Source organism: Myotis lucifugus, unplaced genomic scaffold (assembly GCF_000147115.1).
Source record: "Myotis lucifugus unplaced genomic scaffold, Myoluc2.0 scaffold_72, whole genome shotgun sequence".
In the NCBI taxonomy this organism is placed as follows: domain Eukaryota; kingdom Metazoa; phylum Chordata; class Mammalia; order Chiroptera; family Vespertilionidae; genus Myotis; species Myotis lucifugus.
The window spans coordinates 3363765-3378846 of NW_005871120.1; the positions used below are offsets into that span (position 1 = coordinate 3363765).

General features: G+C 47.5%; 2 protein-coding genes across 7 annotated transcripts in view; both read left to right on the top strand.

The window, feature by feature from the left end:
* GLYR1 (glyoxylate reductase 1 homolog) overlaps positions 1–11778 on the top strand; it is a 49007-nt gene extending 37229 nt beyond the window's left edge. For all 3 annotated transcript variants that reach the window (XM_006109929.3, XM_023755225.1, XM_014457254.2), the window contains 3 exons: positions 234–413; positions 724–848; positions 9640–11778. In XM_006109929.3, coding sequence (XP_006109991.2) covers positions 234–413; positions 724–848; positions 9640–9714 — 380 coding nt within the window. In that variant the 3' untranslated portion in view covers positions 9715–11778. The remainder of the gene's footprint in view (positions 1–233; positions 414–723; positions 849–9639) is intronic.
* A 499-nt stretch (positions 11779–12277) lies between these two features.
* Positions 12278–15082, top strand: part of ROGDI (rogdi homolog) — a 6443-nt gene continuing 3638 nt past the window's right edge. For 2 of the 4 annotated variants that reach the window (XM_006090390.3, XM_006090391.3), the window contains exons 1-5: positions 12278–12376; positions 12454–12525; positions 13297–13379; positions 13539–13593; positions 14293–14373. In XM_006090390.3, the coding sequence (XP_006090452.1) occupies positions 12332–12376; positions 12454–12525; positions 13297–13379; positions 13539–13593; positions 14293–14373 (336 nt within the window). In that variant the 5' untranslated portion in view covers positions 12278–12331. The other 2 variants (XM_023755226.1, XM_023755227.1) reach the window with 2 other exon arrangements.

Here is a 15082-nt window from a genome sequence, read left to right on the forward strand (position 1 = left end):
CGTCAATTCCACATGGCCTTTCAGCCTGGGGCCCCTGTGGGAAGGTTTTCTTTGATTTGCACAGTCAGTGCCTGGAAGGAGGAAGAACCAGAGGGTCAGAGCCAGTTCTGTCAGGGGCAGGTGAATGGGGTCTTCCCTGGTTGTAGAGGTGGGTCTGAGCAGGGATGAGGGGGATAGAAAGTCCCTGCCTGTCGGAATCTTGGGAAGTGACCATGATTCTTTGCCCTGGGCAGGTGAGGTTGGCAATGCAGCCAAAATGATGCTGATTGTGAACATGGTCCAGGGGAGCTTCATGGCAACTATCGCTGAGGGGTTGACCCTGGCCCAAGTGACAGGCCAGTCCCAGCAGACATTCTTGGACATTCTCAATCAAGGACAATTGGCCAGCATCTTTCTGGACCAGAAGTGCCAAAGTAAGTTGTCATAGGCCTCTCTTCTTGCTTTTTTTTTTTTTATTATTAGAGCTGAGAAACTGGGTAAGGCCACTGTCACAACAGTCTCTTCAGGGGCTCATTAGGTATGAAAGATGCACCCTCTCCATATCCCCAGGTAGTGAGGGTCCAGAGACACGGCAGATAGGATTTGGGGGTACAGGCTGGAAACTTGTATCTTGGGAGTCTGAGGGGACAAGAAATGCTATGTGTTGAAACCTGGTGGTACTTGCAGGTAGTTTCTTATTTAGGGTCCTACAAATTGTTCTGATAAGTGGCTTTCTCTCCTCAGATATTCTACAAGGAAACTTTAAACCAGATTTCTACCTGAAATACATTCAGAAGGATCTTCGCTTAGCCATTGCGCTGGGCGATGCCGTCAACCATCCAACTCCTATGGCAGCTGCAGCCAATGAGGTAACTAACTGCAAGAGCCAGTGGCACAAGTCCCAACACCCTTCCCTTTGTTTTTCTTGTTATTCCTCCCTTCTTTCTTTTGCTTTTCTTTGCTGTCTGGTCTAATCTCTCAGGGTGAAATGTTAGGTCATTGATTTTAGACCTGCCTTTTCTAAAAGGTCCATTAAAAACTAGACACTTCCTTCTGAGCCGCGCTTGCTTCTCTTGTGATTCCTTCTTTGACCTGTGGATTACTTTAAATTTTATCAAATATTTAGGGTTTTCCTAATTGTCTAGTGGTTATGGATCTCCTTTGCGGCCAAACACTGCCCTATATGATTTTTAGCTCATTAAATTTATTCAGACTTGTTTTGTAACCCAATAGTTGTTGCTGGGTGTGCCATGTGCACTTAATAACACTGTTCTGCAGTTGCTGGGTGCTGTGTTCCACAGCTATCAGTTTGGTCAAGATGGTTGTTAGTGTTTTTCTGATCTTTACTGATTTTTCTTCTGCTTCTTTCAGTCACTGAGAGATAGTAAAATCTCCCCACTATAATCATGGTATTATCTGTTTCTTTAATTCTGTCCATTTTGCTTAATGCCTTTGAAACTCTTGTTTATTATGTTTTCCTGATGAACTTGCCCTTTCATTATTATTATGAAACTAGAGGCCCGGTGCACAAAATTCATGCACTCAGGGGGCGTTCCTCAGCCTGGCCTGCACCCTCTTCCAGTCTGGGAGCCCTCAGGGGATGTCCAACTGACAGCTGAGGCCCGCTCCTCAACCGTCAGACATCCTTAGTGCTGCCATGGAGGCAGGAGATGCTCCCGCCATTGCCACTGCACTCGCCAGTTGTAAACCTGGCTTCTGGCTGAGTGGCACTCCCCCTGTGGGAGTGCACTGACCACCAGGGGGCAGCTCCTGCATTGAGCGTCTGCCCCCTGGTGGTCAGTGTGCATCATAGTGACCTGTCGTTCTGCCTTTTGGTCTATTATTTGCACATTAGCCTTTTATTATATAGGATGTCTCTCAGTCTTTGTCTTGAAATCTATTGTCTGATTTTAATATCACTACTACAGCCTTCTCATTCTTCTTTTTTTAATTAAATCTTTATTGTTCGGATTATTACAGTTGTTCCTCTTTTTTCCCCCATAGCTCCCCTCCACCCGGTTCCCACCCCCCCCTCCGCCCTTACCCCCCCCTACTGTCCTCATCCATAGGTGCACGATTTTTGTCCAGTCTCTTCCCGCATTCCCCACACCCCTTTCCCCCCCCCAAAGAATAGTCAGTCCACTCCCTTTCAATGCCCCTGATTCTATTATAATCAGCAGTTTATTCTGTTCATCAGATTATTTATTCACTTGATTTTTAGATTCACTTGTTGATAGATGTGTATTTGTTGTTCATAATTTGTATCTTTACCTTCTTCTTCTTCCTCTTCTTAAAGGATACCTTTCAGCATTTCATATAATACTGGTTTGGTGGTGATGAACTCCTTTAGCTTTTCCTTATCTGTGAAGCTCTTTATCTGACCTTCAATTCTGAATGATAGCTTTGCTGGATAAAGTAATCTTGGTTGTAGGTTCTTGGCATTCATCACTTTGAATATTTCTTGCCACTCCCTTCTGGCCTGCAAAGTTTCTGTTGAGAAATCAGCTGACAGTCGTATGGGTATTCCCTTGTAGGTAACTGACTGTCTTTCTCTTGCTGCTTTTAAGATTCTCTCTTTGTCTTTTGCTCTTGGCATTTTAATTATGATGTGTCTTGGTGTGGTCCTCTTTGGATTCCTTTTGTTTGGGGTTCTCTGCACTTCCTGGACTTGGAAGTCTATTTCTTTCACAAGGTAGGGGAAGTTTTCTGTCATTATTTCTTCAAATAGGTTTTCAATATCTTGCTCTCTCTCTTCTTCTGACACCCCTATAATTCGGATGTTGGTACGCTTGAAGCTGTCCCAGAGGCTCCTTACACTATCTTCGTATTTTTGGATTCTTTTTTCATTTTGCTTTTCTGGTTGGGTGTTTTTTGCTTCTTCATATTTCAAATCTTTGACTTGATTCTTGCGATCCTCTAGTCTGCTGTTGGAACTCTGCATAATATCCTTCATTTCAGTCAGTGTATGCTTAATTTCTAGTTGGTCCTTTATCATAACCTCGAGGGTCTCACTAGATTTCTTGAAGGTCTCACTACATTTATCGGCCATTTCTAGAAAGTTCTTGAAAAACCTTAAAAGTGTGGTTTTGAACTCTATATCCAGTTGTTTGCTTTCCTCCATTTCTGTCATTTGTGACCTGTTTCTTTGTCTCCGCATTTTTTATGCTTCCCTGTGTTGGTAGAGTGGCTTTGTGTGCTAGGTATCCTATAGGGCCCAGTGGCTCAGCCTCCCCAATTACCTGAGGTGGACCCTCTTGGTGCACCCCTTTGTGGGCTTTGTGCACAGTCTTGTTGTAGTTAAGCCTTGATTGTTGTAGGTATCACTGGGAGGAATTGACCTCCAGGCCAATTGGCTGTGAGTGTCAGCTGTATCTACGGTGGGAAAACTTCTGTGCTGAAGACACTCTTATGAGGCAAGACTTGCTTCAGTGGGGCTTGGTGCTCACTGAGTCTGCCCCCTGAGTGTGTCCCTTATGGATCTGAGGAGTTGTAATTGGATGGTCCCACTCTGACCACTGGGTACACTGGTTCTTGGATCTCTAAGGAGGTGCTAATTTAGCCTCTGCCTGAGGCTACCCAGCAGGAGCTACGAAGAGATCTGCAGATTCCCCTTCCCTGTTTGGGGTTTGGAGGTGCCCAAATGAGGCCCAGCTGTGAAGCAGTGCAAGCTGCTGTGGGGCCTTGGGCCTTCTCTTGGAAGTTCTGGGTCTGTCTGGCCCAGCTGCAGTTTGTTAGGTAATTTTCAGATTGCAAAGGGCCAGGGCATTAATATGTAAAAGCCTCTGCCGCAGCTTGGGTGGGGCGGGGTCTCAGGGAATCATCAGGGCAGAGCAAGCAGCTATGGCTGACCCTCAGCCCTGCCCTAAGGGGTCCCGCGTCTCAGTGTCCCAGTAATCGCTGCAAGCACCCCCAAGAGAAAGCCGTCCTCGAGTTCCGAGTTCTGCCCGCTGCCAGACAGTCCAGTTTCTCCCCGTATGAGTCTGGGTCCCCAGAGACTCACCCGGAACTGGAGTTCAGAGCAGTCGGGGGCTTGTGACTCCCTCCCGATTCAAAAAGACGGCCGCGTCCTCAGTCGCCAGCCCCTGCCGCGTGCTTCTCCGTACCTCTGCACTTCCGCACCTCCTCTGAGTCTTAGTGTGCTTTTCTCTTTCCTTCTAGTTGTAGAATTTCCTCTCAGCCAGCCTTCCTGTGGTTCTGGATGATGTCCGTTTTGTCTTTTAGTTGTATTTTTGAAGTGGTTATTGGAGGCAGCAATTTCCGGTGTTTACCTATGCCACCATCTTGGTTTCTCAATCAGCCTTCTCATTCTTACTGTTTTCATGATATATCTTTTTCCATCCATTTCCTTTCAGTCTGTGCCTTTAAATTATATCTTTTGTAGACAGTCTATAATTGGGGCTTACATTTTTATCCATTCTGACAATATCTGCCTACTAATTAGTGTTTAATCATTAACATTTTTTGAATGACATTTATTGAGCACCTACACATGCAGTTATTGAAAACAGTTGTTTAGAAGTTCAGCTTTCTTATCTCAACTTGATAGAAACATAATCTTAAAAAACAGCTGGCCCTAGCCGGTTTGGCTCAGTGGATAGAGCATTGGCCTGTGGACTGAAGGGTCCAAGGACACATGCCCGATTGCTGGCTCGATCCCCAGTAGGGGGCGTGCAGAAGGTAGGCAATCAATGCTTACTTCTCATCATTGATGTTTCTCTCTCTCCCTCTCCCCTCCTATCTGAAATCAATAAAAATATATTTTTTTTAAAACAGCTGAAAGGTGGTGGGTTCCATTCCCAGTCATTTATTATAGAAGCTGTAGCTTCAGATGTTATAAGCTGATACACATTTTCATTTAAGTTAAATACTTACAGGTCTCAAGTGGCTTATTCCAGCAAAAAAATAGCATACTGCTCTTTTCAGACCTGTCTTTTCATAGTTTATAGTCTTCTGTTCCTAAATTCTATATCTTCTGTTCTTCCTTACCTGAATATCTCAAAATACTTACTTCACTCTTTTTTGTTTGTTTTGTTAATCCTCGCCTGAGGATATTTTTCCATGGATTTTTAATGAGAGTAGAAGGGAGAGGGAGAGACAGAGACATCAATGTGAGAGAGACACATCAGTTAGTTGCCTCCTCACGCGCCTGACGGGCTGGGGATGCAACCGAGATACATATCCTTGACCAGAATCGAACTCACGACCCTTCAGTCTTCAGGCCAGCACTCTATCCACTGAGCCAAACTGGCTACCAGGGCTATTTCACTCTTTTAAGTTGCAGTACAATTTCATGTTTCTCCTGTTTGTTTCACCTGTGGGTTCTCTCTTGGCAGTAGATTCCGCATGTATTTTATCAATTTTTTATTGATAAGCTTATCTTTAACAAAGGGTTTTGTGTGTGTGGTTTGTGTTGGCAACACTTCTCTATGAGGTGATTTCTGACTTGCCTTCACCCTCCTTCATTAGCTTGGAAATAAACATATTAGTTAATTTCTCAATTGAGCATGGCACTTTCTGACCATTTGTTTGGATAGTGTGACTTTAAGCTCCCTGCTGATTGGATCTTAAAGTTAAATAGTCCTTTAACATTTAATCTGTCTTGAAGTCTGTTGTGTGGTTAAATTCAAAGCTACCAAACATTTGATTGCTGTTTCTCCCTTCTGGCTTTTGTTTGTTCCTCCTTTCTTGCCTTTCTTTTGGGAGGGGAGAAGAGAAAGAGAGAGAAACATCAATGTGATAGAGACACATCAATTGGTTGCCTCCCGCATGCACCTCGACCAGGGCTGGGCATCAAACCTGTAACCCAGGATTATACTCTAACCACAAGCCACACTGGCCAGGCCTGCCTTGCCTTCTTTTATGTTATTTGAATACATTTTTAGAATTTCATATTAGATATCTATTGGCTTTTTAATGAGGCATAATTTTTCTTCTATCTTTGCTCTAGGACTTGCAACATGCACTTACCTTCACAGCCTACTTAGAGTTAATATTTACCAAAAACAGATTGATTTACCTCTCTGTCCCTCACCTTTTAAGGCAGGATTTCTCAATGTAGGTACTATTGATATTTTGTTGTAGGAACTGTCCTGTGCATTATAGGATGTTAACAGCATCTCTGTCCTCTACTCACTAGATACCAGCAGCACCCCCATCCATAGAAAATATATCCAGGCATTACCAAAATCCCCAGGCTAAGAACGCCTGCTTTAAGTTACAGATGTCCTATGTGTTATATCTGTCTTTCTTTTGTGTTTTTTTTCTGTATTTATTTATTTATTTATTTAAATCTTTATTGTTGAGAGTATTGCAGATGTACCCCTTTTTTGTTCCCTCCACCCGGTTCCTGCCTCTCCCAGGCCTTCACCACTCTATTGCCTGTGTCCATAGGAAATGCATATAAGTTCTTTGGTTAATCTCTTTCTGCACTCCCCACCCCACTTCCCTCTGAGATTTTTCAGTCTGTTCCATCTTCCCATGCCTCTGTTTCTATTTTATTCATCAGTTTATTTTGTTAGATTCCTTGTTCGTTATTTTCTTTTTTAGATTAAATTGTTGATAGATAATGTATTTATTGGCATTTTATTGTTAACATTTTTTATCCTTTTTTATTCTTCCTAAAGAAAACGCTTCAACATTTCATGTAATGCTGGTTTGGTGGTGATGAACTCCTTTTGCTTTTTCTTGTCTCTGAAGCTCTTTATTTGACTTTCAGTTCTAAATGAGAGCTTTGCTGGGTAGAGTAATCTTAGTTGTAGGTCCTTGCTATTCATTACTTTGACTATTTCTTGCCACTCCCTTCTGGCCTGCAAAATTTCTGTTGAGAAATCAACTGACAGTCATATGGGCATTCCCTTGTATGTAACTAACTGCTTTTCTCTTGCTGCTTTTAAGATTCTCTCTTTGTCTTTAATGTTTGGCATTTTAATTATGATGTGTCTTGGTGTGGGTCTCTTTGGGTTCCTCTTATTTAGGACTCTGTGCATCCTAGACTTATAAGTCTATTTCTTTCACCAGATAGGGGAAGTTTTCTGTTATTATTTCTTCAAATAGGTTTTCAATATCTTGCTCTCTCTCTTCTCCTTCTGGCACCTCCCTAATGCAGATGTGGGTACGCTTGAAGTTGTCCCTGAGGCTCCTTACACTATCTTCACATTTTTGGATTCTTTTTTCTCTTTGCTCTTCTGATTGGGTGTTTTTTGCCTCCTCATATTCCAAATCATTGATTTGATTCTTGGAATACTCTACTCTACTGTTGAATCCCTATAAATTATTCTTTATTTCAGTTAGTGTATGCTTAATTTCTGACTGGTCCTTTTTCATGTCTTTGAAATTCTCTCTAAGATCCTTGAAAGTCTCACTAAGTCCCTTGAAGCTCTCAGTAGATCCTTGAGCATCCTTATAATCATTGTTTTGAACTCTATATCTAGTAGTTAGTTTGCTTCCATTTCATTTAGTTCTTTTTCTGGAGATTTCTTCTGTACTTTCATTTGTGACATATTTCTTTGTGTCCACATTTTGGCTGCTTTCCTGTGTTTGTTTCTATATATTAGATAGAGCTGCTCTGTCTCCTGGAATTTGTAGTGGCCTTGTGTAGTAGGTGTCCTGTAAGGCCCAGTGGCTCACCTCCCCTGAGCTGGGCACTCAAGGTGCGCCCAGTGTAGGCTGTGTGCACAGTCTTGTTGTGATTGAGCCTTGATTGTTGTTGGTGTCACTGGGAGAAATTGACCTTCAGGCCAATTGCCTGTCAGGACTAGCTGCAGCTACAATGGAAGAGCTGCTGTGCAAGAGACACCCGTATGGAGCAGGACTTGCTTCAGTGGGGCTTTGGCGCTCACTGAATCTGCTACTTGAGTATGTCACTTGTAGATGTGTAGAGTTGTCATCTGGTATGGTCTGAAGCTGACCACTGGGTACACTGGCTCTGAGGTCTCCTGAAAGGTGCAAAGTCAGCCACTGCCTGGGATGACCTGCGAGGAGATACAGAGTGATCTGGAGATGGTGGCTACTTGTGCTGGACTTGGAAGTGCCTAGGCCACACCAAGCTGTGAAGCAAGGCAGGCTACTGCTAGTACCTAGTTTGGGGCCTCTTATTGATAGGTATAGAGCATTCTGATGCCAGCTGATGCTTATTTGAGAGATTTTACAAAAATCTGAAGCCTGAACCAGGACAGGCCAGTCATACAGAAAAACTGCTACAAACAGCTTGGGTGGGGCTGCAAATTGGATGGGGCAGGGTCTCAGGGAATCAGCACTGTGGAGCGAACAGTGTAAGCCTGGCTGATGGAATCTCCTATTTGGCTGCCAGTCAGCTCTGTGATAGAGGAGGTCTCAGCATAGGAAGAATGACCCCAGCGAGCACCCGTCTGGGAGAAAGCCGCCCCTGAGTACTTGCTCCAATGCCAGACAATCCAGTTCCTCCCCATATGTCCCTGGATTCCTCCATGCCGCTGCCCCAGTGCTGGAGCTCAGAGGAAGAAGGTCCTATGTGTTCTGTCTGCCTTTGTTTTAAACCCATAAGATAATGTTTAATTAGTCATACGTATTTTAAAGAAATTAAGAGAAAAATAATTTTATAATATTTCTAATTACTATTTCCAGTGCTCTCCATTCTTTTTTGAAGAATTGAATTTCTCTCTGGTGTTATTTCCTTTTAGCTGGGAAAACTCGCTTTAGCATTTCCTGTAATGCAGGTCTGCTGGCAGCGAGTGGTTTCTTTTATCTGAAAAGTCTTTAGCCTTCATTCTGAGTTGACAACTTCACCTGAGCTGTAATGGACAATTATGGTGGCTCCAAATGGATTGATGTTTCTATCTCTCCCTCTCTTCTCTGAAATCAATAAAAATATTTTTTTTAAATAATAAGACAAGTGAAAAAGTAAATTTAAAAAATCCACCCAGCCATGTAAGGGAGGAAGTTTGTGTCCAACTGCATTTCCTCAGCATGGCTGTATGCGATACCACTGTTGTTGAACAATGGCTTTTTAATTATTTTCATACTTCTTTATATTCATCTAGTATCACCAAGGCAATTGTTAATTGCCAAGCACCATACTAGGCTCTGGGGACAGGTTGGTGTACATTTTAATAGAAGGAGGAACAAAATAAGTACATACATATTTAAACAAATGAGAATTTCAGATGGTCAGAAATATGAATAAAATAGATCAGAGTAAGGGGATAGAAGTGACCAGGGTAAAGTGGTGCAGCCACTGCTTTAGATGAGGTGGTTAGGGAAGGCCTTTGGGAAGAAGCCGCCAGCCTTGCTGAGGGAAGGGCATCCTATGCAGAGGAAAGGGCAAGAATAGTAGCCCAGAGAATAACATGGGAAGTCCTTAGAGGGTCATCATCAGGAAGAGACATGGTTATAATTGCTAACAACACTGAGCCCTCCCTCTGTGCCCGCACTCTGAACATTATACATCCCTCACTCCATTTAATCCTCCCCGTAACCTTATTACCTCCATGATATCAGAAAGCGGTGGCTGTGGCACTTTATCCAAGGTCAGGCCAGTCATCAAAGGAGCCAGGATCACACCCAGACAGCCTGGACTCCAGAACATACCTACATAACCACATCTAGAACCACCTCCAGGAAGCAGATCCATGTCTTTAAGTCAGCTATATGGTCAGAGACTGAGCTCATCTCATTTTTTTCCAGGTGTACAAAAGAGCCAAGGCACTGGACCAGTCTGACAACGACATGTCTGCCGTGTACCGGGCCTACATACACTAAGCCCCCACTCCCTCCCTCCCTCTGACCCCCTCTTCCTCACATGGGGTTGGGGTCCTGGGACTTCACTCTGGACCAGTCCACCTGTCTCCATCTCCTTTTATACAGACTTTGAGACTTGCCATCAGCACAGCACTACTCCTCCCCTGAAAGTCCTGGGAACCGGGGAGGTGTCAGCAGGATTGGCCTGTAGCAAAGCTCTTGAGCTGGGCACTGGCCCCTGAACCAGGTGGCTGTGTGTTCACACATACACACACACACACATACACACATATACACCCACACTGGCTCTTACTCCAGGATAGAAGCTGCCCGGAAACTGCTGCCTGGCTTTTTTCCCCTTCTTCCACGCTTGTCTTATCTCATACCCCTTCCAGTCGAGGAACTAGAATCAGCAATGAGAATTGGAAGCCTTCCTGCTTCCCTCAGAGCGAAGAGGCTGTGGTCACATTCACTTTCCCGACTGGATCCCTTGCAGAGAGAGGCTCTGGGCCAAGATGAACTAGTACAGACTAAACGGAGGATCCTGTGGACCCTCCCAACCTCAGGTGACCAGCTGATGGGGATTGTCATGTTTAAGCTGCCAACGTGCAACCAACTCTCCAGAAATGCCTTTGTGAACTGAAAAGAGATTGGCAAAGTCAAGTGAAGACAAGGCTCTGGCTTTCCAGGGAGAGCAGCAGTCAGCCTGTAGGTTGAGTCTCATGGAAGCCTATCTCCTCACTGCTCTTCAGCACCCATCCTAGAAGTCGCCATCACTACGGAGTCCTGGGCTAGGATCAGACTTCTTGCTTTGGTGTAGGGGGCTCTCACTCCTCAACACGCTGTTTTAGTATTTAGATTTGCATTCCAGCCCTTGGGAAGGGGATCCTGAGGGCCACCAGTGAAGAGTGGGGCGGGGGGGGGCTTTCTGTTTCCTTTATGCCACAGAACTTCATATGGTCCTAAAGAGCCAATCTGACCCAGGTGCCCTCACAGTGGTCCCACTTTCCCCAGCCTGCCCCTGTACAAGTCCTCTGCATGCCCACCTCTCTCCATTCTCCTCCCTCTCCCCTTTTCCTCCCATGGAAGCAGAATTTCTTCCTCTCTCTGTCCCTTTGGCCCCGACCCAGCCTGACAAACGATGACCATTTCTTAGGCTCAGCTCTTGAACAGAATGAGTGTCTTCACTTCAGCCAGCAACTTGGTGGTCTTCGGTACTTCCAGGGTCCTGAGGTCTATCGGGAGGGAAAAGGAGAACTGGGCTTGACTGAACCTGAACTAACTGACCCTCAGAGGTGGATCCAAGACATCCTTGAGGACCTAGTATATCTCCTTGGATAGGGGACCAGAGGGTGTTGGAATGTGGCAAAAGAACAAGGAGAAGTCATCTGAAGGTTGTCAATGTCTCCCTCTGCATGGGTTGGATTTTCAAAGTCACACTTTGCAGAAGGTCAGCATTTATAGTGAATATATAATTATATATAAAAAATGAGGTGGCCACACTGGTGTGGGTCCCTTCCCCTCACAACCTTGGCTCTTTTCCACTGATCAGAACCCAAGTCATGGGATCTCAGAAGACAGGAGAGGGCAGGGAAGATGCCTGTGGGTTTTGACACAGTTGATTTCACTGGGATTTTGAATTATTTTCTCTCTGAACACAAAGCCTGTTATAGTCCTAGCTGGACACTGGGGGGTGGGGGGCGGTTTGGGAGTAGGGGAAGATGCTGTAATGAAACTGTTAGTCAATGTTGTCTTAATATTGTTGACAATTCTGTAAAGTTCCTTTTTATGAATATTTCTGTTTAAGCTATTTCACCTTTGTTTTGAAATCCTTCCCTTTTAAGGAAAAAATGTGACACTTGTGGAAAAGCTTGTAAGAAAGCCCCTCCTCCGTCCCCCTCCTTTTTTTCTTTAAATGACAAATCTGGTAATTAAGGTTGTGAATTTTTATTTTTGCTTTGTTTTTCATGAACATGTTTTTCAGAATAGGATTGTGTGATAATGTTTAAATGGCAAAAACAAATGATTTTGTGCAATTAACAAAAGGCTACTGCAAGCAGAATAAAACGTTTCTTGGTAACCCAACTGGGACTGATTACCTCGCCTGCGCCTAAACACTGTACCGCCCAGCCGTGGAGGGAGGAGGGCGGAGGCTAAGCCCTGGGCTTTTTCCTTAACCTGGACCCATGAACTAGGGTGGAAGGCAAGGCCCAGCTGGAGCCGGCCGCCCCATCGGCCAATCGCCAGGCGCGGCGAGAGCCAGCCATTCCGCCGGCCAATAGAGCGCAAGTGGGTATGGGCACCCTATCAGAGCCCGGGAGAGGCGGGACGAGAGCGCTCCAGCCGAAGAGCTGGCTTGGATGCGGCGCCCGCGGCTTGCGCCGGCGGCGTCTCGGGCGAGCCGGAGCGGGCGGGTTCTTACTGCAGCCAGCCTAGTTCCATTCCGCCCTGTCGCGAGCCGGGGGCGGGGCGGGCGTCCTCTCGGCCAATCGGCGGAATGGGGCGGTGGTTCGGGGGCGGACTGGTTCCCACTTAGCCAATCGGCGGCGGGGGTTGGGCCCGGGCGCTGAGTACTGACCGAGCAGCGGCGGGCGCAGACCGCTGACCGGAGACAGTAGCTTCACAGAGAGCAGTGGCGATGGCGACCGCGATGGCACCGACGGCGGTGGAGCGGGCGGTGCTGGTGAGGCGCACGGGCGGTTGGGCGGGGCAGGGTGGGGGCGGCGGGCCCGGGCGGCTGACCGCGGCCTGTCCCGCCAGGAGGAGGAATTCCGCTGGCTGCTGCACGACGAAGTGCACGCCGTGCTGAGGCAGCTACAGGACATCCTAAAGGTAACGTCTCGCGGGCGGCCGTGGGCCTTTGCGCGCGTCCATCCTCCACAGCCTTCCCTAGTGCGGCTCCTCCGCTGGCCGGCCGCGCCCGCCTCCCTAGCGCCTACGGGGTACGCGGAGCGCAGTGTTCTGACGGGGCTTTGTCGTCGGTGGACTTGGGAGCCTAGTCGGGGGCGCCAGCAAATAATCACCCTGTTCCACCAGCAGCTGTGTGAGTACTGTGGGTCTGGGAGAGCCTCGGGGTCCGGACGGGGTAGGCCTACTTTGAAGCGGTGACATTTAATCTGAGATCAAGGACCCCAACATTGTGACACTAGCTAAATACTCCATCTCCCTGGGCCTCCCTGTCGTCATTTGCAAAAAGGAAGTAACAGTACCTGCCTCAAGGTTGACCTGAAGATAAGCCGGTCAACTCACAAATGTTCAGGCATTGCCTGGTATGGTCAGAATTGCGGGTTGCCATGACTACCAGGGTTCCCTGACCCTGTTCCGAGCACCCGAGCACCTTAACCAAGCTGGGAGAGTATTCCTGTTTTATATCCCCATGTTGGGCACAGGCGCCCAGGGAACGTGGAAGGAGCGGGTATTGGCTTGGGTAGGACCTGAAACTCGGGCCCTGGGGCATGGGTAGGACGTTCCTGTGAGGCCAACCCATCTTGTTCCTCCCATCGCCCACCTGGGAGTGGGACTTGTTCCTCCCCTCGCCCACCTGGGAGTAGGACTTCTGGGCTGGCTTGGGTGAACTTTGCCCCACTCCCCTTTGCCCCCCAGGAGGCCTCTCTCCGCTTCACTCTACCAGGCTCAGGCATGGAGGGGCCTGCCAGGCAAGAGAACTTCATTCTGGGCAGCAGTGGGTAAGCCCTGGCTTGTGGAAACCCCTGGGATGGGCTCCTTAGGGGGGTGAGAACACCTGGGTTGGAACATCCTATGACAGAGCCACACGGGCCCAATGGGAAGGCCTGGGGGTGGGAGGGATCGGCTGCAGGTTCTGCTCTGACCCCCATGTGTTGCAGCACAGACCAGGTGAAGGGCGTGCTGACTCTGCAAGGGGACGCGCTGAGCCAGGCGGTGAGTCCCTGGTCCCTCTCCCTTTCTGTGGAGAAGCCAGTGGGGAAGAGCATGGGGGCCTCCTGCTCATCTCAGCTCTGCCACTGGCTGGCTGTGTGACACAAGGCAGAATCCTTGACCATCCTGGGCCTCAGTTTCTTCATCTGTAAATGACAACAACCCCCGACGTCCTCAAGAGATTAGTGAGAGGTTTCATTGAGCACAGGAGAGGGATGCTCTGCACATGGCCCAGCTCAGAGTCTGGGCCTGGTGAAACATGGGCATTGGCAGGATTAGGCTGGCCCCAGATCAAAGTGGAATCACCAGCATCTGAGCTCCATCTGCACCCGGCCCTGTGCCAGGTGCCAAGGTATGGGAGAAGGTCCTCGTCCTTCATGAATGGGTATTCAGTCCATGAGCCTGTGCAGATGTTCTCCGTCTGCCCACCATCACATGCCTCCTCCCACCTGAGGCCACCTTCCCCTTTCTTGGCTTCTTTTCCCTTTCATATCTTTGTGGTTCCTCTTGGGCATGAGTTCCTGTTTCCTGACCGCATGTTCACCCCCGCAAATGGCCATGGTATTGGGAGTCCTCCCCCCTCCCCTGCCTAGGAGAGGCTGAGGCCTGAACCACCAGTTTCCACCCTTGGCTCAAAGGCTCAGAAAGGCCAAAAGCAGAAGGACATCCCTCTGCCCAGCTTACCCCACTCTCACCCATCAGGATGTGAACCTGAAGATGCCCCGGAACAACCAGCTGCTGCATTTTGCCTTCCGGGAGGACAAGCAGTGGAAGCTGCAGCAGGTAACCAGGCCTTTCCCCAGCCAGGGCTCAGGCCACAGGACAGGCAGGGGCAGGCCTGCACAGTGGTGCTAAGGCCTCCAGGGGCAGGACACTGGGGATTTTCTGCCACAGCAAGCCTGATAGGGTGTTTCCTAGCAGGGAAGCTGGGGTGGGAGGAGCCTGGGCTCCAGAACCTAGCCTTGTGGGAGGTGGAGAACCTGTGCGTATGTCCCCAGGCCTCAGCCAGAGCCACAGGGCTCCCCCTTGAACAAGTCGTTCCCTGCCCAAAGTTTCCAGGGGATTCCCATGGCTCTCTTCTTTTTTAAAAAATTTTTTATTGATTTCTGAGAGGAAGAGAGATGGGGAGAGAGACAGGAAACATCAATGATGAGAATCTTTGATAGGGCTGCCTCCTCTACACCCCCCTACTTGGGGATCAAGCCCACAACCCCGGCTTGTGCCCCAACCCGGAAATCGAACCATGAACCCCCGGGTCATAGGTAGAGGCTAACCCATGAACCACCTTGAATCGGGCCCCCTTTTTATTTTTTTCCTATTATGATAGATCCCCCCCCCTACCACCGAGGAGTCCCAAAATAAATTGAGTCTCGGGCGTCCACATTTATTTTTTTTATTTCTTCTATTTTACTTGTATTGTTGTTTTTGACCTGTTTAATAAATTAGTGGGGTACACCAAACGAAAACAGAAAGGATGAAAGAGAAAGGAAAA